Genomic DNA, 25,034 nt, shown 5'->3' with positions numbered 1-25,034 from the left:
GATTGCAGTTGGCATGGAAAGAGCCCTCAGGCCCCATAAGTCTCTCTCTAACTGTCTGATTATATTCTATGCAAGGTTGACCTCAGTTGCAAGCTTAAAAAGTGCTATTCCTCAATTATGGCATGATTCCAGAAATATCTCAACATTACTGTTCTGAAGTAATATGCCAGGAATAGTTGGGAGCTGCCAAAGCAGCTGTAGTTTGTAGCAGAAACACAAAGCCAGATTTTCCCAGCTAAGATCTTCCAGAGCCCTAATAGCTAGCTTCCCAAAATCTGTATCCCATTATGACTGCAAGAACGCAATTAATATTTATGGGTTCTGTTATGTAAATGTAAATGGTTGCTTTGGGATAATGGTAAAAGGTAGTTAACAGGGTTCTCTCCTGGGCCTGGTGTTGTTCAACATCTTTATAGATGAATTGAGTGTAGGAATTGAGGGAACAAAATGGAACATGTACGGAGGAGGGCGACCAATATGATAAAGGGTCTGGAAATCAAGTCTTATGATAAACAGTTGAGGGAGCTGGTTATGTTTAACCTGGAAAATAGGTGTCGGAGAGGTGATAGATATGATGGTGGTTAGATATGAAGGTGGTTATCTGAAGGGCTGTTACATAGGAAATGGAGTAAGCTTGTTTTCTCCTGCTGTGGAGGGTAGGTCTCAAACCAACGGCTTCAAGTTACAAGAAAGGAGATTCCAACTAAACATCAGGAAGAACTTTCTGACAGAGCTGTTCAAGAGTGGACGGACTACCTCAGAAGGTGGTGGACTCTCCTTCCTTGGAGGCTTTTAAGCAGAGGTTGGATGTCCATCTGTCATGGATTCTTTAGTAGAGATTCCTGCACTAGATGTCCCCTAAAGGTAAAGGTAAAGGTACCCCTGCCCATACGGGCCAGTCTTGACAGACTCTAGGGTTGTGCGCCCATCTCACTCAAGAGGCCGAGGGCCAGCGCTGTCCGAAGACACTTCCGGGTCACGTGGCCAGCGTGACAAGCTGCATCTGGCGAGCCAGCGCAGCACACGGAACGCCGTTTACCTTCCCGCTGGTAAGCGGTCCCTATTTATCTACTTGCACCCGAAGGTGCTTTCGAACTGCTAGGTTGGCAGGCGCTGGGACCGAACAACGGGAGCGCACCCCGCCGCAGGGATTCGAACCGCCGACCTTTCGATCGGCAAGTCCTAGGTGCTGAGGCTTTAACCCACAGCGCCACCTGCGTCCCCTAGATGTCCCCTAGGGATTCCTTAAAACTCTACAATGCTGTGATTCTATAATTCTGTGATTCTCTGATACTCTGCTGTGGTCCTGACACAGTCTCTCCAAAGCTGCTTTTCAATAGAAACCTCCAATTACCTTGTGGAAAAATGCTTTTCTGTTGAAACTGTGACAAGAATTAAGGTCTTCCTCCCCATCTTCCATGGTCCTGAGACTGCTGTAGGTCAGGGGTGGGCCACATTCTGATTCCATGGGCCAGATTCTTATCTGACCCCATCGGCCAACTTTCACAGGCCTGTGGGGCAACCCACCTGTCACTCCTATGATATCAAATGATTGACAAGTGGGGTATTCTGCCCACCTGTCAAAATCCCTTGCTCAGTGGTTCCCAAGCAGGCAAAATTGACCACTGCATGGGGGAGATAAATTTTGCTTTATCCTGGCAGGCAGGATTTAACCCTCTGCTCATCTGCTGATAGCTGAGGGATTAAATCCTCCTTTCTGCAAGGATCTACTAGTTTTGGGTTGCATTATCATTCTGTATTTTAATATGTTGATATGTATTTTAATATTTTAATGGCCTTGAGACTTTATGTGGGATGTGGTACAGAAATGCTCTTAATAATGAAATAAATGAGCTGGTCATGACTAGAGGATGGATAACTGTGACCAGGCCTGACCTCACCAACTGGAGCTGAAACTTCTGGATGCCACAACCACCTGAGCAGTCATAGGAAAACTTGCACAGTTATTCATACCTAGCATTCAAAGAGTTTCTGGGTAACTGACTGCACAATAATTTAGGTGCACAAATCAACAAGTGGACATTCTTTCACAGAAACATTTGCACATGTGTAGAGATTGCTTGTGCCTGTTTTTAGTGAAACGTGTGAACAAGCCTATTTAAAAACATGGGGAATTGAGGCACCCACCCCATAAACCAAAGGTCAAGGGGTAGAGCAGAAGTCCCCACAGAACCACCTTCTGAAACTACTTCTTTGGAAAGCGGCAGAACCGCTGTAAAACTCCAGCAGCTAAGCTCAACTCAGATTAACAACCCAGAAGGTCACCATGGTTGATGGTTTTGAAAGTAGCTGAGAAGTCCAAGAGAACTAATGGGACTCTCATCACCCCTTTTATTTCCCGGTGTGAGACGTCCACCAAGGAGCAGAAATGAAATGTTATGGGCACAGAAGTATGAAGTTTTGTAGTGTTCAGAGTACTGTAGTGCTTTTATTATCAAGGAATGTTATTAGAATATGAGGTAGTTGTCGCTTTTGATGAAATGTTCTCAGTGTTCAAACCACTCAGTTTGAAATGTTCTCAGTGTTCAAACCACAATTTCAGTTTAGAGGTGGAGATGATATTTAAATGCGTCTGAACTACAGATTCTTTTGTTTTTAGGTAGCCATTAAAAAATGCCTATAACCTTTTATCCTTTTTGCTGTGAAAACTTCTCAGCACCTGCTCTGGGCTGAGTTGAGTTTTCTTCTATTAATTTTTTGACCTTTAGATTTGCCAGTAAATTTTTCTAGCTCTGTGGAAACGCAAGTCCTTTTGTGGTGGAGTTTGTCATTACATCAAAACTTGGCATGAATAAGAGTGCTAAGAAAACAGGCTGTTTGTTCCCTGGGGAAACTATTCTATAAGCTAACTTTGCTTTTATATGCAGTACCCTCCTAGATTAAGTGATTTAGTTTAGCTTGGCCTAGGGCAAAACGTTTCAGGATATCTTAAAAGATCCTGGTATCTGATTAATTCCAGGAAAATGGGGGTACATTTTTTCAGTTTTTGCTTCCTTATCAGTTGATGTTATAATGGAGATAGCACTTTATACATTTAATATACTCTTCCTATATGCCTGATTCAAATAGGAGGGATAAACTTTGTTTTGATTCTGTGGTAAATTCAGCTAGGTAAACTTACATTTTCTGCACTGAACCTCTTCTGATGTGCTCCAAATACGAGTATGGTAAGTCTCTGGCCTGTGGGCACATGTGACCATGTGCAGAGGGATGTTGACTGGGCATAACTGAAGAGGGATATGACCAGAGGTTACAAGAGGCTTTCGAGAGGACAAGGGCAGCAGAGTTGAAACAGGGAGAAATGCCAATTTAGGGTTAAATAAGTCACCTGCCTGAGGGAATGGATATCTGAAAATGGTGTGACAAAAACAGAATCAAGGCAGTCTCCAACATGCCAGCGATTACGTTGGAAAGCTGGAAAAACATTCTAGTAGCTTGAGGTTGCTCATTAAAAAATATCCAGTGGTCATGGGATGCAAATATGGATACACTATTATTCTGTATTGTTGCACAAAAGCAAGGCCCACTGGGTCCAATGTGATTTCCTCCCGTGTTTTAGCCTTGGTTCATTTACTTCCCATTTTCCTCCCCTTCTGCATCCTGAAATAGGAATTGGGGGGGGGGGCAGCTGCAGGGATGGTGGGTGGCATTGCTTTTCTTCCTTCTTTTTCAGTGACCTGGAACACTTGTCTTGAATTCCCTCTGAAGTTTCATTTAGGATGAACAAAGTGAATACTGGGCATTAGTGTGTAAACTCATGGCTTTCCTTTCCTGTTGTCACTTATTATCCTTATTTCTGTGCTTTGATTTAGCCTCCTACCTTTCTGCAACTAAAACTACCATGTGTTTCTGCAGCCTTACTGTTGTTCGCACCGATACTGCAGTAAAATTACAACTGCAAAAAATGCAAGTCGAATAAGTAGAGCCCTCCCTTCAAAGTACTTCTTAGCCCTTACCCACCCACAGAGGACAGTAGCCCCTCCCAGCTATCACCTGGGATCTTTCCTTTCTCCTCTCAGCCTCTCACCTTGGGACACAATGTTCACCTGTCTCTCACCCAGGGTCCTCCGTTGACCATCTGCCACCCCCATGAGTATACAATCTCTGGACCTGAATAAAAGCCCCAAATATAGGATTCCAAAGAGAAAGAAGAAAAAGAAAGAAGAGAAACAGAAAAAAGAAAGAAGAAAGAGACAAAATAGACAAAAACATTAGAAAAACATACAAAAAGAAAACTTCCAATTTTCCATCTGCCTGTTACATTAAAAAAAATAAAGATTTAAAACATCCAGTCCATGCTAACATCCATTGCGTGTTCAGACCCAGGGACCTCCCTCCTCAACAGCAGTTTTCAACCTGTGGGTCCCCAGATGTTGTTGGTCTACAACTCCCATCATCCCTGAGCTCTGGCCTTGCTAGCTAGGGGTGATGGGAGTTGTAGTTCAGCAACATCTGGGGACCCACAGATTGAGAAAGGCTGCTCCTGAATAAAGACACATTTGACTCAAATTTTAGTTTTGGTTTTTGGCAGCATTTAGGCCACAACTTTATTGATTACAGAACAGTGAGTGGTTGCATAGGCTCTTGTTCAACTAGCTCCCTATACCCTTGCAGGTAGCAGTGACCCAGAGCTCTATCATAGGTCAGCCAAGAGTGAACACCCAAAGAAGGTGAAAAGCCCAGGAACAGACTCTATTCACTCCCCAAATGCTCCCCTGGACTCAGGGGTTGGCCAAACCAAGTTGAGTCCCTGGATTCCTTTAACGGAATACCCTTCACATAGGGATGGCGAGACCGTTCTCCCATCCCTATCACATGAACCAGTGCTTATCCACAACCTTACAAGTTGTGACGACTTGCTACACGGCAGGCAAAACCCAAATGGCAACAGCCATTTAGCCAAGTGGGAAAATTCCTGCCGTGCCCCTGTCCCAACGACAGATGACACACAATGGCATAGCAAGGTCAATCACAAAAGGCCCTAAAATTAGGGAGAGACGGGAGGATGTTCCGATGCACAAGCCAAAAGAGGAAGCTCTGGGGCACGTGCATGGGTTTATATAGGTCCTTCGATCAGTTTAGATTGCAACCCCATTGGCCAGATTGAAACCCAGCATCAAGGGACCTACCAATCAGGTGTTGTGGCTATCCAGTGGACCCACCCACAACCAAGAGGTCTGTCTCCAGATCTCACTGCGACATGTGCCCTCTTTTAGGGAGAACACGATCTACCATCTATTAAGGGGGCCATGCTGGACTGGTGGACACAGTCAATGACCACTCTGAATTAGCTGCTCCAGACTAATGACCTCCATGTTTCACCATCTCTACTCAGAAGTAAAACTCAGTAGATCCGGTGATGGGACAGAGTTTAGGTTGCTGTGGCAATGTATGCGAGCTGCATTGTTGGTATGGCGGGTGAGCGTTTTTTGGCATCATCCCCCCCCCCAAGAAAACCTCAACATCTATGGGCAGTCCTTGCCCCAAAAAGCTCAATAACTTTGGGGAATCGCCCCCCCCCCATTTTCTTAATTTTGAGTCCCCCAAAATAGGGGGCTTGTTATACACAAAAAACTATGACAATTCCTTTTGTTTTTTTAGTGCAGCAGGTGATTATAACTACTGTTTGGTGGGATATATATTACTGTTATGTTACTGTTATTATAACTACTGTTTGATGGGATATATATTATATTTATAACTTGGTGGTTTGGGAAGTTGTTTTCTCCAAGAAAACTTGGATTTTAAAAACGATCCATTATTTTTTTCCAAATGAAATTATGTCCTTTTGCATTTGCGCTGAAACGTCATAGAAAGAGTGGGAAGATGTTTTTAGAAGTTAGGAAAAGTTGGAAACTAACAAGCAAGAAGCAATTTAGATGGGGTGGGGAAATGGGGCGACTTCAGGAGATGTTAAGAGGCCACATAAAACTGGGTCAGGCTGCAGGTTGCCCAGTTGTGCCATAAAGAAATAGTAACTTACTTTTTTCCTCTTCAAATCAGGCTTAGCTGTAAGATGGTGGGGGAATTGCCAGTCATCAGACCCTGGTCTACGCATGGGGCTTCCTCTCTATTCCCTCTGTGTTGTCTGGGTGTGGTATATGTATATACCAGATTTAGCCCTTCCCACTTTGGCCCACACACCCTTTTTTGGCCTTGCCAACCACCAGCAAGTGTTTCCCAGATGGGCGAGCCCAAGGGATGCAGCTCTTGGGCTAAAGAACGGTTCCCTGCTTGCTTTAAGGCAAATCTGTCATGATAGCCTACCCACATTATAATCAGGCAGCAGTCTCTCAACACTATCCTCCTCTCAGAGGAGGTCAGGTCCTGTGACTATTTATTTTAAAAAAACATTTCACTCTTTTCCTGGAGAGGTCCCTGGAAATCCTTATGGTTTGCTTTTGGTTAAAGCTATTGCCGAACGAGGTTTTGGTAAACTGCTACTTAATTTCATTAAAAATATATAAAAACAAGCTAGACATATGTTTGCCAAGTCTTGGGTTTGAATCCGATGCATCTTCTTGCAACGAGACCTGAAGGTCTCCTCTATCTAATCACATGTTCGTAACTGCAAAGCACCTATGAATTAAGACCAAATAAGGTGCGTATCAGGAGAGACATTAGTATTACTTTGTAATAGGTACCCAGTCCTTTGTTCTGAAAATGCTGAAGTTTCCATTAGAGTTAAGATGTGTTGTGTGTATTTACAGAAAGCCTGAAACCTTAAGATGTAGACGTGTTTCTTTTAATTGTTTGAATTATGAGAAGATCTCGTTCTTGCTTAAGAATACAGAAATGTACCAGTAGATCTGTTATTAAAGATTTCTTCCAGCATAATGTCTGAATCCAAATTCATAAAGAGTTGGAAAAAATGAGATGTCTGAGCTATAGGATTCACAGGGATTTCATACGAAGCCTATTTAATCAGGATAACACTGTTATTAATATTCATAGAGTCAGCTGGAACACAAATGACAGACTATGGGGCCTAAAAAATTTTACTTGGTGAATTTATTAAAAGCAGCTTAAAAAATTAATGGAATTCAAGTAAAGTTGGTGAAAATGAAAATCTTATGTTAGCAGGGGGAAAAATCTTTATTGGAACTTTCTTTAAAACCATCTTGCACTGATATCTTTGACAGATTTCATCGGTACTTAAACGGGGAGGATGCATGAATGGTCATTTAAAAGGATTTAAACACATTGGCACATTAATTTTTACATGAATAATAAGTAGTTTCCAAAAGCAATTAACTTACAGTGTACAAGATTTGAATAGAAAAATAAGACCATGGCATTAAAGTAAATGTGCTGTACATTTTAAAATTAATAATATGTCTTCTAATAAAATAATTGAATTCGTACCTACAAGGGTTATTTAAAAACATTTAAAGATTAATAAGATAAGCATGTTTTGTTGCAAAAAAGAAAAAATGCATCCATGGAGAGACTAAAGCACAGAGTCTTAAAAGTGACTCAGGGTTGTGATTCAAATTCCATATTATTGTTTGTTTAACATAACCTTTCATTTGCTTCTGTCTGTTAAGAGAGGGTGGTATACTCTAGTATCTTTTAATTTGTATAATTTGGCAATGCTTAGTTATGTTTATATATGTTTATGCTTTTTACACAAATTGCAGTGTCTGGTGGCTGATGTAAACAAATATCTAAGTGTGCTCATGTTCTTGATTTGTTTAAAGCTTCAAAAACACACTGACACATTAGTGATGTCTGTACAGAAGAGGGCTGTATGTGGTTTCACAGATATATAAAGCTTATTTCCTTCTCACTTTACCGCAATACTGTAAACTAAATAATATTGGTTCTGAAGATAATTATTATAATTTTACGGTATCTGAAGGCAGCTGTCAAAGAAAACTCCTGATTCAATCAACACCAACAGAAATTATTTAACTGTGATTAAAATGACAATGTAGACCCAATGCAGCTAAAATTTGTCGCACTTATTGTCGCCTCATTGATATCAAGTTAGTCACAAATAACTTGTTGACTTCAGTGGGTCTTAACTAACTTGAACTAGATTGTAATGCGTGTTGTACTCTGAAAATAAGTTATTGCAATCTGTGTGCATTTTCAGTGTACACTATTAAACATCTTCAGTGTACACTATTTAACAGCCTTCATCATCATTATTATTAATAATAATTATTTTATTTAGTAATGTTTGATTATGGATTATAGATATATAACTGAAGGCACTGGTAAGTTTTCCCAGTGCGGTTTTAAAGATTTTTTTGAATGTATTTTCAAAAATTGACTGTATAGAATATATATTCTCTTTAGAAATAGAATATGTTCATGACTGTATTACATTAAACCTATTGTATTTCCTGGAATAGCCTTAAATTTTTAATACGTTGGTTAGGGGGATTATTTTAAATGTGGATAGGATATAATCCCTGCATAGGGAAAAATGTACAGTGAAATCCTATTCATCTCTACTCGGAAGGAAGTCCTATTCAGTTCAGTACGGCTTCTTCCCAGCTATAAATGGGTATAAGATTGCAGCCATCGTCATACAAGATAACTGTGCCAGTTCTATATTTCTGTGGAAACATATTTTGGGAAGCCTTTTCCTAAATTGTGTACATTCCACAAAACAGACATTTGCATAGTCTTTATACGTGACATTGTAAATGATTTTCTCCGAGCAGGTTATATTTGTGTAAGAAGTGCTTTGTGAATAAAGCTGTCCGTCTAATTCTGTTGCGGATCTACAAGACTCATTTCCCTGCTAGCCCATGAGCGCTGGCTGTGTGTAATTGAAGTAATTCTTGCCGGCAATCTACTATGGCTACTACCATAGTTGATGGTTTGTGCATGTGAAATGCAGTAATGACTTTTAACCTTCAGAGATTCTCCTGTGTTCACACCTTGCATTTTGCCATACTTCACATTAGTGTGGCTGTTGGAGTGGATAGTCACACTCGATATCCAGGAGAGGGCAGCATTTTCCTATACCAGGTGTATAAAAGAGCATGCCCTGCTTAGACTGCCAATGTTTCTTGTAATTACTCCCAGTATATTTGTTGCTTGCTTATGAATTAACTTGCATTTATGGAACTAAATCATTCCAATCATTTAATTACACCTGAGGAGCTGAACTATAATTGCTTGCTTCCAAGTAGGATCTGATATGGCTTGAGCAGTATTAATTTGGTGTTTACTTTTCTGAGTGCTAAAAGCATTAAACTGATTGTGCAGTGGGATTACATTTTACTAATTGCTGGCATTCATTAGCTGGGTAAATGGCGGGGAAGTATGACTGTATATTGTGGAGGGATAAAATTGTGGTTTTAAATAGTATATTACTAGGCACATTAAGGCCCTAAGACATGTTTTAAAATACTCCAGAGGTTATTAAAGACTGTATTTTCTTCATCTCTTGCTATATGAATACCTTATTAAAAGACTGCAATTATTATGGACCTTTTTGTGCAATATGTAGAGGAAAGACTTCATTGACTTAAAACACATTTCTTTGATATTAATAATAACCTTCTATATTTCCAGCTAATCCAAAAGTAAATGAGGAACTTATATAGGGGGGGAAATTGCCAACCCCAAATCAACACAGTTACACAGAAGTGAAAAAGCCAAAGTTACAGCTTCATTTGAGGATTTTTTGTAAGGAATTCAGACTTCAGGGTCTGAGGTAATATTCTCTCTCACTCCTGAGAAGAAAGTCCCTTAAAATCTCTCATCTTGCTTTCACTGTGTATTCTTAGAGCTGAATCAAGTACAGGCTATACAGTAGAAGCTACTTATCTATAATTTTTTTTAAGTGTTCTTGTTCCTTATTTTGAACTTGATAACTACATGGTGGCTAGGTTTCTCAGTTTATTTCATTTTATGGCCGTCTGGGGTTCCTAAGAAGTAAACTTTCTTATTATAAGAAACATGAAGAACAAGGGTAGCCATCTTGGACCAGGGAAGGGGAAAACTTTCCAAAACCCATGGTTGGGTAATACCTTTATTAAGACCAACCAAAAAGTCACAAAACTGTGATAATGCAGGCATAATAACTGTAATTCCACATTGTCTCTAATGAGCATACTATTCTTACAAATTAAAAATGTTAACGTGGTGATTTATGTATCTTAATACGAATCTGAAAATATTGTGAGAACTTTCTCTGTGTAATACTTGCATATATACCTAAGGATTATGCAGAGCAAAACCTTGACATGACCTAATCCTGCATTCACTACCACTGGTAATGCAGACCAAGAAAAAAGTAATCATATTTGCTTTCCTGGACCTACTCATTCTATTTTGTAATAACTGTTGCCAGGATCAGGCTTTGAGGACTAATATGTTTCTCAACACCATCATTAAATTCAACAGAGAACAGAATAAATCTATCTAAACTGAAAGTGTGAACAAAAATATATTTTACTGTGAAAGTCAATTTAATGTCACCTGTTAAAATAAACAGGTTTTATTGTCCTATTATAAACATTTTTTTGAGTCATTTGTCTTGTAAATTCCCTGACAAATAAGGGCAAGGTATAGGTGTGTTCTGATATATTGTTTTACGTTTATTTATCTAGACTTGGCTTTACTTTAGCTCTGAAGTCTTGGAGCAAGACGCGGAGACCTTGCCAGATCAAACAAGTTCAGAAATACAAATGGAGGACTGGTCAAAAGGTAAGGACTTCTGAGGTATTGATACATAACCCCAGGGGCTATGCCAATGCTAGGCAATGCCTGGATGGAATGCATTTGTTCTTGCTGGTAGGTAAAAGTGACTGTTTAAAAAAGTTCACTTCTTTTCTGTTAAGTGATGCAACTGCAAGCATGTTCCTTTTAAACCAGACCTTTTTTTTTTGTCTGTAAGGATAATATATACGTAGCAGAGGGCTGAACTGCTATTCTAATTGCACAACGGCTAGTAAGCACACCTGAGTTTTCTTTCTGTAATTACAGATGGGGGAGGTATTAGCATTGGGGCTTCAGTGTGTGGGATTGGGGGGGGGAGTTTAACCCTTTGCAGCCATGATCTTGGCAATGAGTACAGTGGTACCTCAGGTTAAGTACTTAATTCGTTCCAGAGGTCCGTACTTAACCTGAAACTGTTCTTAACCTGAAGCACCACTTTAGCTAATGGGGCCTCCCACTGCCGCCGGGCGATTTCTGTTCTCATCCTGAGGTAAAGTTCTTAACCCGAGGTACTATTTCTGGGTTAGCGGAGTGTGTAACCTGAAGCGTATGTAACCTGAAGGGTATGTAACCCGAGGTGCCACTGTATCTGTCCTATGGTGCAGTTTGCTGGTGGTGGGAGAGCTCCCAATGGTATGAATGGGAGCTTTCCCCCCTGAGGTTAATTGTGGCAGGGGAGCGGGGCAGGAAGCGATATTTACAGTCGTACCTTGGTTGTCAAACTTAATCCGTTCCAAGAGTTCATTCGACTCCCGGAATGGTTCGAAAACCAAGACGCAGCTTCCGATTGGCTGCAGGAGCTTCCTGCACTCAATCGGAAGGCGCGTCGGGCGTTGCAAACCAGAACACTCGCTTCCTGGTTTGCGGCGTTCGGGAGCCAAAACGTCCGAGTACCAAGCCATTCAGCAACCAAGGTACGACTGTCTTGGAATCATGGCTGCAGAGGGAACAGTTAACCTTTCCCTCCCCATGCATTGCAGTCCCATTGCCAATTGGGGAGAGGGACTATGCCTGCAATTCTAGAAAGGAAAGCCCTAGACATGTGTCCTAGCTACATTATCCATGCTGTCAATCCATTTTCCTTGCACCTTACTCCTGTTGGCTTCCTTGTTTCATGCCGTTCCAAGTGAATTTGTTGTTGTTTAGTCATTTAGTCGTGTCCGCCTCTTCGTGACCCCATGGACCAGATCACGCCAAGCACTCCTGTCTTCCACTGCCTCCCGCAGTTTGGTCAAACTCATGTTGGTAGCTTCGAGAACACTGTCCAACCATCTCGTCCTCTGTCGTCCCCTTCTCCTTGTGCCCTCAATCTTCCCCAACATCAGGGTCTTTTCCAGGGAGTCTTCTCTTCTCATGAGGTGGCCAAAGTATTGGAGCCTCAGCTTCACGATCTGTCCTTCCAGTGAGAACTCAGGGCTGATTTCCTTCAGAATGGATAGGTTTGATCTTCTTGCAGTCCATGGGACTCTCAAGAGTCTCCTCCAGCACCATAATTCAAAAGCATCAATTCTTCGGTGATCAGCCTTCTTTATGGTCCAGCTCTCACTTCCATACATCACTACTGGGAAAACCATAGCTTTAAGTGAATTAAGCCTTATCGCAGGTATCGTGGAGAGTTGCTCTACCATCCAACGTTGCAACTTGAGCAAGACTTCTGAAAGTTACAGTTCTGAAAATTATAGTCAACGTCGGCAGCAGTTCTGGCTGCCTTGCCCTTGATACAAAGAGTAGGCCCTCCCCCAAGCACTCTTTTCCTTCCAGTTCAGATTCAGGAGCAGAGCTGGGGGCAGTAACCTGGTTAGGAGGACAAAACAGCCACTCCAAACAGTGTGCCCCCCCCCCAGAATGCTTAGGCAGAGACACATACACAGAAACACAAGGAGCTTCAGCATCTGTATGGAACTCGTGATTAACAAAAGAAATTGCTGTGCCTAGCTGTTCTGCTTTGTTCATTGTTGTCATTAGTTGTTTGCAGTTTTAGTTTCTGACGTTAGTGTAAGTTCTACTTACTTTAATTGTGACATTACTGCAACCATTTGTTGAAGGGTAGGTTTTAAGTGCAGACAGTAAGCAAGTAAATAAATGCGGTATCAGCTGGGAGGAACTACCCGCAGCATGTGCAGACAGACGCCCCACTGTCCCTTCCAAAGGTCAGTTCAACTGCATCTGGGCCGGGAGAGGTCCACATGTGCAGCCTTCGCAAATGGATCATGGGTGCAGAGAGAGGGGGGGCATATGTTGCATTTCTTTGCATGTGCTGTTCCTTGTCTTGCCGCTTTTCTTTTTCCTGAAAGGGTTTAGAACATCTTTATGAATGCAAAATAATGCAAGAGGAGACCTGCCTCCCTTTTAGCATTGGAGAGCCGCACTGGTGGTTCAGTAGAGGTACACTTCACGGTTAATTGCACTACGCCCATCTCTCTCTAGTTTCCAAGGAAGCAGTGAAAGTACATCAACACTAGCAATTCATCCATTCTTCCTATCACCACCAGCTTTTGAGTCAATATCAAAGTGACTGACTGATTTCATTCTCTCTGAAGAATATCCACTTTAATCAAAATTACAAACAGAAAACCCTTTTTGTACTATTATTTTAGGTGCATCTCTGGTTGACCTAGCAGCTCTAAATTACAGGCTCTGAAAAGCATCAGCTTCCTGTTTCTCCTCATAAAACCAAGACCCAAGCTGCAGGCATGGAGAAGTTACAGGCTAGCAACAGCATTGCCTAGTGCCAATCCCATACAAACTGAAGAGAGCCAGTAGCCAGAGCAGCCATCTTGTTTGCTTCGATTTGATTTAATAAGCAGTTAAATGTAATGTGCTACAAAGGAAAGATTAAAAAGCAAGGAGGAGTGTGGAGTTCTTCGAACATAAAACTGCACTGGGAAACGGGCTGGAGGCAGGGAACTTGACATTTGTGGTTAGAAACTGCATTCTGAGTTAACCAATATTCAAACCAGGAGCCTTCTGATCTGTCTACCAGGGTCCCTTGTGGCAGAAGAGTCAGCGTTGTATAGGGAAAGAAGAAGGAGGAGGAGTAAACATAATTTACTCCATAGCTGTGAGTGGCTTGCCACAAGAAACACAAGAACATGATAGATAAGAAAACCCTAGTTAGAATCACATTACATTCACTCTTGTGTGTGTATATGTCCCAGTACTTCGTGCTGCTTCAGTCTCAGTCCTGAAGGGAACTTACTCCTCCCGCATATATCTAACTTTCCACTTAAACTCTCCTAAGAAAGGAGTTTCTCTCATCACCCTTCTCCCTGGCCATTTCTCTCCTGCAGAGCTTCGCTCTCTGTGGCGCTTGTATGAATGTAGAAGGAGGGCTGTTTCCTATATGTCGTTTGGGCCCTCTTGTGAGTGAACAGGATGGAGGAGAAATGTTAAGGACTGGAATCTAGACAAGGTGAAGCAGCAAGGCCAGCGCCCTGTTGTACCAGCATATTCTACTATTGGAATAGGGAACACTTTTTTCAGCCCCCAAGGGGTTGAAAACTATTCAGGGGCTGCTTGCCAGAGGTAGGGAGAGCCAGAAGCATCAGTGGGTAGAGCCATTGATGTGATTTTGTTTACCTTTGTACAGTAGGCTATATTCCAGCCATGCAAAGGCCAGAGATTTCTCTACAAATTTCTCCATACTGGCAATCAAGGAGCATTATCAGAGTTCAATGAGATGTTTTAGCCAGACAAAAGCACTCAAGGAGGGCACAGAGAGAGGGTGCTTTGGGGAGAGTGCCAAAGACTGGAACGAAAGAGGCCTAGAAGGCCACATCCAACCTGTGGACTGGAGTTCACCACCCAACTGCTCTGTTTTTACAACAACTCGTGAAATGGGTCCACAAAGCATAAAATATAGAGAATTTATGGGGAAGTGGGTTAAATGTTGAATATCACAGGTGATTTTTAGAAAGAAAGAAAGAAAGAAAGAAAGAAAGAAAGAAAGAAAGAAAGAAATATCTCCTTTGGGAAGCCATCCTAACTATTATGTAGACTGTTGTGGCATGAGTTTCCTTTTTCGTAGTTGGCAATGGGGTTAGTTGTTGTGATCTCCACAGGAAATGGTTCCTTGACTTATGGCTGTTTCATGAATGGTCACTATACCCACTTGTTGAATTCCTTTTCCGTTATTGCCAGATCAAGGTTTCTAAGATGTGGCTCAGAGGAAACTGGACCACTGCAACTAACAAAATCCAAAGGTGTCCTTCAGGCTCCCCTTTTCACAGCCAGCAACAAACATGTATTCATTCGATTACATTTTTGGAACCTCTGTAGCCAGTTCAACTTTAGTACCTTTAGGGGTCACTATACCCTAAGAAAGGTTCAAAAGGTTAATTCTTTCAAAGAGACCATTTGCAAGTTCTGTGATTTATACATTAAATAGTACCAGATTACCGTAACATCTTGGTATGCATAGTCCTTACACACAGTGGGCTACATAATCAATTGGCCAAGATGAGTTATCCTTTTGTTTATAGAATTCCAAATTTTTGCAATGGAATGTGCATTTTGTGTTTTTTGACTGTGTAATACAAAACAGAAATTACGTTGATAGATAGAGAACATTCTTCACACCATTAAGGAACAATATGGGATAACAGTGTTATGAGCTATAGGGGGAGTAGGCTATATGGTGAGAGCCTTCTAACCACTGGAATCCAGCAAGTGTTAAAATGTAAACCAGGCTAGTTTCTGGATAAGGTAATTGCCCAGGTGATGGGCCACCAAGGGGAACAAAGGAAGGGGATCTATGCAAGATGTCAAATGGGTGGCTTCCCCCAACTCAAGGATAGTTAGAAGGAAAAAGGCTGAGTTGAGAGCAGAGAGTTTGTAGTGATGTGAGCTAGAAGCAAAGCAGCAAGCTGGACAGAGAGAGAGAGATTGTTGAGTTCTGTTTGAATCCAAGGCTGCAGCTATGGTGGCCATTTAGGGCTTTAAAGGTCAGCACCAACATTCTGAATTGTGCTCGGAAACGTACTGGGAGCCAATGTAGGTCTTTCAAGACCGGTGTTATATGGTCTCGGCAGCCACTCCCAGTCACTAGTCTAGCTGCCGCATTCTGGATTAGTTGCAGTTTCTGGGTCACCTTCACAGGTAGTGCATTGCAGTAGTCCAAGTGGGAGATAACTAGAGCATGCACCACTCTGGCAAGACAGTCTGCGGGCAGGTAGGGTCTCAGCCTGTGTACCAGATGGAGCTGGTAGACAGCTGCCCCAGACACAGAATTCACCTGTGCATCCATGGACAGCTGTGAGTCCAAAACGACTCCCAGGCTGCGCACCTGGTCATTCAGGGGCACAGTTACCCTATTCAGGACCAGGGAGTCCCCCATATCTGCCTCCCCCAAAACAGTACTTCTGTCTTGTCAGGATTCAACCTCAATCTATTAGCCAGCCACCCAGTCTGTTAGCAATCCATCCATGGATTGGGGCGGCGTGCAACAGTATATTTGTGTTCCAACGTACAGTAGTTCAGTTTGCAAAATCCCTGATCTGTCATGGCCATTGGAGGCTTAGGAAGTATTCGTTACAGCTGTAAATACTATTAATTTTTGTGTTGTGATTCTTTTACGATCTCTCCCCCACCCCCCGGGGCTAGGATTTTATTCAGTTCAGTTTAGCTGCAGTTCAGAAATAATGGGCTCATTCAAAGAATTGCACATGGAGTTTACAGTCTATGAGTAGCTGATGTGGTGCTGCCCAGATGTTGGGTCCCAGCATTGGCCATGCTGACTAAGCTAGATTCCAGCAATGTTTGGAGGGTACCACATTGGCTTAGCCCTTAGTATTATGGAAGAGTTACTATGTTGTGTATTTAAACATCTTTTCTTTGTTCACCACCCCTTTTTCCATTTCTAACCCATGCTAGATCTTTATTCAAGATGCTGACTTTTTCTTTCCTTCCTTCATGGCAGTGTGGTTAGAGGGGGCACAAGTCAAGTCTTAAGTAGGAGATAGTGTTGTTACGATCATCCTGTCAGCTGCCTCTCATACTATCATTTCTCCATCATCTATACATAGCAGAATGGCACTTGCTAAGAAGGTTGGCCATCACTGCATAAACCTGGCAGAGGCTCATCTTGACGGTTGTTCGCAGAATAAAACAAGCTGCTTACATCTCGGTTTCTCCATCCAAGTTGTTGCTCAAACATTTTCTGCCAGAAAAAGATTTATGGTTGCTGGAATTCTGGTGAGGAGTAGCAAACAGTTCATATAGAATGGGTTATATTCTGTTAGTAGTGATGGTCAACATGGTGCCCTCCTGCTTTTTCAGACTACAACTCCCATTAGCCCAGGCAGCATTGCCAATAGCCGGGGATGATAGGAGTTGTTGTCCACGGCATCAGGAGTAGTTCACAACATCGAGAGGGAAGCAGGTTGGCTACCCTGATCTAGGAACTCACAACCTTTGAGGTAATTTCTTCTTTTTCTTGCAGAACTTCGTAAAACCTATGAACCTGACTCCATTAGTTTCTTCTGATGTATTTATTGGTCATTAGAAAGCAAGAACCTGCTACAATTCATAAGTCCATTTCATATGGAGAAAAGCCATTTGCCCCTGTTTTCAGAACTCTAAAGTCCTTTCTGCCTCTCATCCAAAACTGCAATGACTACATAAAAGAAGAGAAGGGCCCCCAGTTCTCTCCATTTACATATGCAGTGGTGGGAGTGGCTTGGGCTGCAGCGAACAGCACCAGCCAGTTCTTTATGGTCCGGAAGCAGACCAGAGAGAAAACTACCACTCCATGTCCGTTCCCTTGAGCACGTCCCCCATGCCACCACGGACAGGCACGATTCAAAACAGGGTCTGGTGGGTGACCCGTGATGCTCCGCTACAGCCAGGGGGTGCAAGCCAACGGCCGCATGGGAAACTGGCGTGTTCCAGGTGTTGTAAACAAAATCTGCCCTTATTCCCTGATGGGGTATGCAAGAGCCCTTTATAGAGTCCTTTGTAGGTTCTCCATCGGTGGAGAAAATAACAGAGGCCAACCAGAGAATATTGAGAAGCAAAGTAGCTAGTAAGCCTGATCTTTATTAAAGCTGTTGCAACAGGGTGTTCCCCTCACACATAGGAGAGAGGAGGAGGACCCAGAACAAAGGTGTGCTCACCCTTATATAGACGTTTAAAATTCCCTGCCCTGGAGCTCAAGACCACCCCTCCATACATCATACATACATCACAGAAGGGGTGTAACCCAAGACCACCCCCCACAAACATCATACCTACATCACAGAAAAGGCGGTCTACAACAGAAATTTGAATGTTGTTGTTTTTTTCTGTCTGCCAGGTTACCTGATAATGCCTTATCTGATTGCCTTTTCTGGTAGTCTGGCCGTTCCTTTGAGGTGGTGATCACTTAATTCCTGAGACAATGGGAAGGTTCCCTCACCCCCTCCCTCCTTGCAGAGAAAACATTTGGTCAATTTGGGAGTCAAAATGGTTTCAGGACGGTCTTCCTGTGCTGCTCCAGACATGTGGTCCACATATCTATGTACATGTTAGATTGGTACATTTATGAACATGTGTGTGTGTGTGTGTGTGTGTGTGTGTGTGTGTACATGCCCTTAAATTTTTTATTACACAGGGAGGTGAAGGAGCTCATGTGCCAGGTCACAACCGCCACCCACCTTTTATGGATGGGCTGAGCGGCCATTATGGATCAGTGAATATAAGTGATACTTGGTGTATAAAGGTAAAGGTACCCCTGCCCATACAGGCCAGTCTTGACAGACTCTGGGGTTGTGCGCCCATCTCACTCTAGAGGCCGGGGGCCAGCGCTGTCCGGAGACACTTCCAGGTCACGTGGCCAGCGTGACATTGCTGCTCTGGCAAGCCAGAGCCACACACGGAAACGCTGTTTACCTTCCCGCCAGTAAGCGGTCCCTATTTATCTACTTGCACTTAGGGGTGCTTTCCAACTGCTAGGTTGGCAGGCGCTGGGACCGAGCAGCGGGAGTGCACCCCGCCGCGGGGATTCGAACCGCCGACCTTTCGATCGGCAAGCCCTAGGCGCTGAGGCTTTTACCCACAGCGCCACCCGCGTCCCCACTTGGTGTATACAAATGTAAAAAAACAACAACCAAAAACCTGAAGGATGAAGAGCAAAGGCAACTATATTCACTATTTTTTAACTTAAATACTAAGTTGACCACTCTCTTCACAGCTTTTTCTTTTTCCCTTCTTCCTCAATTTTTTTTGAATACTTTGACATAAGCAATACCGTGAGGAGTTAAAAAAGAAGCAGCTGCTCGCATCTAACTCATAAGTTCCTTCTTGACGGAGCAACAGAGTACCCATCTCTTGAGGTTTGATTTGATTTGTTGAAAACCGATACAGTATATTGAAAAAGGAGAGCAGTGACTGCTAAGTACCCCTGTTCATTCTCAAAGGCAAGTTGGCATCCCTTAATGCTGTATTTCTTCAACTTTAATATAATTTGGTGTTTACCGCTTAGACTCCATGGCTTTGCGTTGCCAGTATTGTACACTTTTTGGAGTTGTCAGGTAACTTCCAAATAAGGTTTAGGGAAATTATCACAAGTACTGCAAATGTCTGGCCTTTGCTTTGCTTATAAACCTTTTTGGATAGAGTTTTATTATCAAGAAGTGTAAAGCTTAAATTTAGACCAGGCCAGCCTTACTACAGGTAAGATGAGCAAAGACATAACCATTTTTTTCATTAAAAACCAGTTCATGTTCCCCAGGGGGATGCATCAGAGATGAAATGAGATTATCAAAGATTTTGCCTGCATGTTTAATGTACCGTTTTCCAGAGAATGACGTTTATCAGCTCATTATTGCCTAAAGTGGCCTTAATGTTATTGTGATGCAGGCTAAAAAAATAAAACAAGTACTTTAAAGGTATGTTATTTCAATAAGGCAGGGGGCATTTCTGTATGTGTGTGTAGTTGGTGTGGTTGTCTAATTTTGCCATTTTAAATTATAAAATTTATCATATTGGCATTAATACCTGAATAAATTTGGGTGACAAAGAGGATTTCTGTTTAATTAAAGGGTATGCAGGGACATGACCTTGCTCCACATAAAAAGGAAATTTAGATAATTAAGATTTGGATAATTGATGAGGAAATATATAATAAGAGTGTTATCTGCCAGGTGTCACGAAAACCCAAGTACTAGTTTGGCTGAGTAAAACTCCACCAGGCACTGTGTTTGGAAATTATGTAATAAATCTATATAGATTGTAATGATATCTTGAAGCCCTGTATTTAAACTAACCTGAATTACAATGAGAGATAAACAGAATATTTACTCATCCCTTATGAGCTGCTGCTGATATGTAAATTTATTCTTCTACTTTGCACAAATATACTTTTGAGCTACTGCTTAAACACTTCAAGGTCCTTAGCCAAACAGTTTTAATGATGCCTCCAATATTATAAAAGTGTGACATTTGACGAATACCTTGTGTAGTTGTGATACTGCAGTAAAATATAAACAACACACAAAGAAAACCCGGCGCATCAAATCAGTGTGCAGCACCTAGATAATTTATAATTTTACTGTTTATATCCATCTTGACATTTTTTTTTTATCTGCCAAAGGCAGGTTTCATTTGGATTCTTAATCTGAGATTTATTTGGTGGATCTGGAAGTCATAGCTAGAATTCCCACAGGAAGTGGTCCATCTACCAACAGATTAAATGGCAGTCCTGCAGTTGTTAAGGGAGCTCTGCATTTAACACACATGCATACTCGCTCAGTCAGCCCGGTGGAGAAAAATTAAAGTAGTAACCCAGGTTTAGGAACAATGTAGCTAAAAAGTCCCATATTTGCTGAATGACAAAGGGTTATATAGCAGCATTTTCATTTTATTATTCGTGCTTGAATTTCTTGTTTGCTTTGTTGAGTCTGCTGACGAATACTAATAAATGCCTGCAACAATCCAGACGGGAGATGCCTGGCAACAAAGCTATGCGGTGGACCTCCCTGATCTTCTCCAGTTCACAACCTGACCTTTTGAAAAATTGCCTGGGCTAAGCTGCAGAATTTGGGTGTAATGGTTATTGTTAACTCCAGCTTTAGGATTTATTAATTTGTGTGATCAAGACTTACCTATACTTCAAAGTTTCAAAAGACCAAACACAATCATCCGTCCATTAGAACTAACATTGTGTTTCATTGAAATTGCCCTCCCCGCTTCTGCTTCTTCTGCTTCGTCGTCTTCTTTTTTTTACTATCTGTCTAGCAATACTGCTATTTTGATTGTATATGCGTGGAATCTCAAAAATGGTCTTAATGCCCAGGCACAGAACAAAAAAATCTGCACAACTGCAACTGATTTCTCTCCTAAATCTAATGCTGGGAAATAATATGTTAATGAATTGCAAAAATAAAATAAAATAAGCAAATGCCTAAGGAAGCTCGTGATATTTACACAGTAAGTGCTTAATGATCACAGTTGACACTGAGTACTAAAATTATGATTAGCCAGCTTTGAGAAGAGGTTATGAAAGGCAGTATCTGCTAAACTGGGCTGCTGCTGCTGGTGGCTAAATTTAGGCTTCAATCCTATGTACACTTACCTGAGAGTAAGCCCCACTAACTATGATGGAATTTACTTTTAAGAAAACAAAAATAGGATTTCATTAATGTTTCTTGAATTTGAGAAAGGGAATTACTACCTTTGGGGTTTCCTTGAAATTGCCTTTCTACTAGAACCTCAGTGGCTACTAAATCTCTCTTCATTTTTATCTTGCAAATGGTGTTTATTTTAATGATCTTACATATTGTAGTTTTTTTGTGGTTGGTGGACCATAACTGTTTTTGTACAATGGTATTTTGAGTATTGTTGTTATTATTGATTGCAATACATGTACACGGTGCATAACAGAGAAAAATGAGCACCAAAGATAAATCTCTGATCCAAGGACCTCGTGTTCTAAATATCAACAAAGTGGGGAGAGAACAGGAGTTGGGAAGGAAAGGCAGAAATAAGGATAGCAGGAATGAGCATGAACCAGTGCAGTTACAGGTACTTATGCTTTGTGTCCATTGTGTGTGGCCAGAGTTGAAAATAAGACTAGGAGCAAAGTGGGAGCACTCAGAGTAGGACACTAGAAAGTGAAGCATTCACCTACATCGGTTTCCGGGAATTAACTTTGCAATGTTCATTTAGGGGAGGCGTATGTGGGCGCACCGTGTTCTTGATTCATAATTCTAATGGGGGTTGATTCATTATAAAAACCAAAAACTTGTCATCTAATTGTTTCCACTTTAGAAAAGAGTAGTGCTGTGGTAGGGACGCGGGTGGCGCTGTGGGTAAAACCTCAGCACCTAGGACTTGCCGATCGCATGGTCGGCGGTTCGAATCCCCGCGGCGGGGTGCGCTCCCGTTGCTCGGTCCCAGCGCCTGCCAACCTAGCAGTTCGAAAGCACCCCCGGGTGCAAGTAGATAAATAGGGACCGCTTACTAGCGGGAAGGTAAACGGTGTTTCTGTGTGCGGCTCTGGCTCGCCAGAGTAGCTTCGTCACGCTGGCCACGTCACCCGGGAATTGTCTGCGGACAGCGCTGGCTCCTGGCCTCTAGAGTGAGATGAGCGCACAACCCTAGAGTCTGTCAAGACTGGCCCGTACGGGCAGGGGTACCTTTACCTTTAGTGCTGTGGTATATAGCCTCATACAGATTCTGTTTGTGCAGAAACTCCCCAATTTATGTCAATGTCCATAGCAGCCTCCTTGAGCTATGCCTTGTGCTATTCCTGTGGGCCTTCCAACCCTCAAGAGCAGCTTTTCACAGGGCAAAGACTAAGAGGCTGTAGCTGGAAGAAGCTGGACCAATCCCCACTGCATGGGCAGAGTTGCAGTCATGCATCTCTCTGTTCAACCCCGTGAAACGGTATTGAGCACAAAATTGTGCCTACAGATGGCACAAGTTTAATTATGTTTGTTTTTATAGTGTCGGAACACATCTGGCAGTCCTATCCGAATTCTTTAATAAATCACAAATTGGATATTTCTAGGTCTATTTTATATGTCTATTCTAGCTGACACAATATATGTATTGATCAGCTCTCTTCTACAGATTTTTGTCTTATTACTTAACTAAACCTAGGGCTTACGTTGTAACACAGAGAGCTAAGGAATATTGAGTAGGGAGTAAAACATGGTGTACAAAACTTTTTTTCTGACTGAGAACTTGCTGAGAGAACTTCTGACTGAGAACTTGCTGATCATTGATTAGCGGTAGTGGAATGGTGAAACGTTCTTCAGTTTTACCTGTACCACCCTTTATAAGTAGTTATTCCTTCATAGTATGTGAAGGAAAATATTGCCATGCTTTGCTTCAGTCTAAAACTACACATAATGAAACATGTACTGTAAACCCTACATGTAACTGCAGTTTACTAGTAGGAGCCAAAGTCTGTGGTGTCAACTTCTTCAAGTTTCTGTATGGGTCTGCTTTAGTTTTGGTGACTCATAAGAGACACAGATAAACCTACATGGATACCACTCATGGAGCACAAATACCCCCAATTATGTCAAATGCAAATTGTTCTGGAATCATACACTGCTGAGCGTATGATTGGTGCTGTTTACACTAAGGATGGGAAATCAGGGGCCTTCCAAATGTTCCTGAACTTCCAACTTCCATTGGTCCCAACTAGTACAGCTAACAAGGATGATGGGAGTTGCCATTGGACAGTATCTGAAGGATCACAAGTTGCCAATCTCTGGTCTGCAGAGCTCTGGCATTGGATCTTTTGGATTCAGATGGAAATCTTACCAGGAATGGAGGCTAGGACTTTTCTGTATGGCAAGCATGTGCTCCACTACTGATCACCTTAAAAGTCACCAGAATATTAATGGCATTGAGATTCAAGTTCTTTCTATTATTGGTCTTGAGAAACCCCAGCTTGTGAGGAGATTTCACCCCTCCCATATCCAAGAATCTGCTGATGAGTCTGGTGATTTTCCAGAGAGGAGGGGCGGTGTTCTGCTCTCTACTTATTCCGCTCCAGCCTAACATCAGTCAGTCAGAGCAGAAGGAGAGAGAGAGACTGAGTGTTAGAGAGAGATTGTGTGTATAGATAAGGTTGCTGCTAAGAGCAGCTGCAGACACTCAGTGCAGTTAAGCGTTTCAGTTTAGACCTCATTTAGCTCTGTATATAGTGTATATTATAGTTGTAGATAGAATAAAGAAGATATTCTACAGAGCTGCTCTCCGAGCCGTTTATACTCTGCTAGACTCTGCTGTGTGACGACTGTCTTCTTGTGGAAGTGAATCCGGTGCTCACAGCTCTGAGTTGTGAGTCCACAGCACTTAGACCTGTTCCTGTGCAGAAGGTGGTCTCTGGAAGTGCTACCCAGCTCGCCTAGCCCAGACGGGGCTGAAGTGGATGAGTCCAGTTGGTGACACTGGCTCAGGGGCGATGCTGACAGCTTGAAGGGGAAATTTCCTGTACAAGTGATTGTGCTGCTGTTGTTCCTTCAAGAAAAAGCAGATTGCAGTAATGTCAACTGGATATTTGAGTCATTAACTTCATTTAAGTATTCAGTTATCTAGTATACACATAGAACACTTCCCTGTATATGAAGCTATCCTTACAGAAAAAAATGGTCCTATTTGCTAATGTTAGTTTATCTGTTTTAGTGGGTAAATAGTGAATTGCATGAAGGTGTCCATAGCATAATAGTTTCGTTAAAGATGCAAAGAAGATATGTATTCAGTTCTTTGGAAGCACAGCAGAATTTTCAGGAAAATGTAGGGAATTTTTGTACAGAGACTATAGGAACGTCTTGTGGAGCAGTTTCCTGATGATGTCAGAGCAGCAGTCATGATGTGATATATGACATCAGTAGCAGGCCATGTAGAAACATAGGTGGGTCAGCTGTGACTGAGGTCTGTGTGGGGAACTTGATCATGAAGCTGATCCCTGTATGAAGCAGCTTCTCCAGCTATATGCTCACTGCTTGGGAAGTGTTGAGGATAGGATTGTTCTCAAGCACTCGACAACCAGCTGGCTGTTGGGCGCTTGGGAAGCTTTGTGCAAGGGACTGATGGGTGAGTGGAACAACCTACTCTGTCAATCATCTGTTACCAGGTGATTGACAGATGGATTGTTCCAACTATCTGTCACAGTTGGTCAGCTAGGGTGGGAATGTTTCCCCACTCTTGTGTTAGACCATAGTTTAGTGCGATGAGAAAAAGCCACTTGATCCTTAAGGCTCATATAGTTCCCCTCCCTGCCTTCTCTTCAAGCACAGTCACAAGGCGCTCCCACAGCTTGTCATATTGTCATGATCAATAAACTTTGGATCATGTTAACAACTGTATTTTTGCAACTAACAACAATGAAGCCATGT

General features: G+C 42.2%; 1 protein-coding gene across 4 annotated transcripts in view; it reads left to right on the top strand.

The window, feature by feature from the left end:
• Nucleotides 1-25,034, top strand: part of MIPOL1 (mirror-image polydactyly 1) — a 193,236-nt gene that overhangs the window by 24,107 nt on the left and 144,095 nt on the right. For 3 of the 4 annotated variants that reach the window (XM_077925815.1, XM_077925813.1, XM_077925823.1), the window contains exon 2: nucleotides 10,596-10,692. In XM_077925815.1, coding sequence (XP_077781941.1) covers nucleotides 10,596-10,692 — 97 coding nt within the window. Of the gene's footprint in view, nucleotides 1-9,580; nucleotides 9,698-10,595; nucleotides 10,693-25,034 lie in introns of those variants that run through there. The other variant, XM_077925829.1, reaches the window with a different exon arrangement.

Source organism: Podarcis muralis, chromosome 1 (assembly GCF_964188315.1).
Source record: "Podarcis muralis chromosome 1, rPodMur119.hap1.1, whole genome shotgun sequence".
Lineage (NCBI taxonomy): Eukaryota > Metazoa > Chordata > Lepidosauria > Squamata > Lacertidae > Podarcis > Podarcis muralis.
This window is presented reverse-complemented; position numbering and strand designations above follow the sequence as displayed.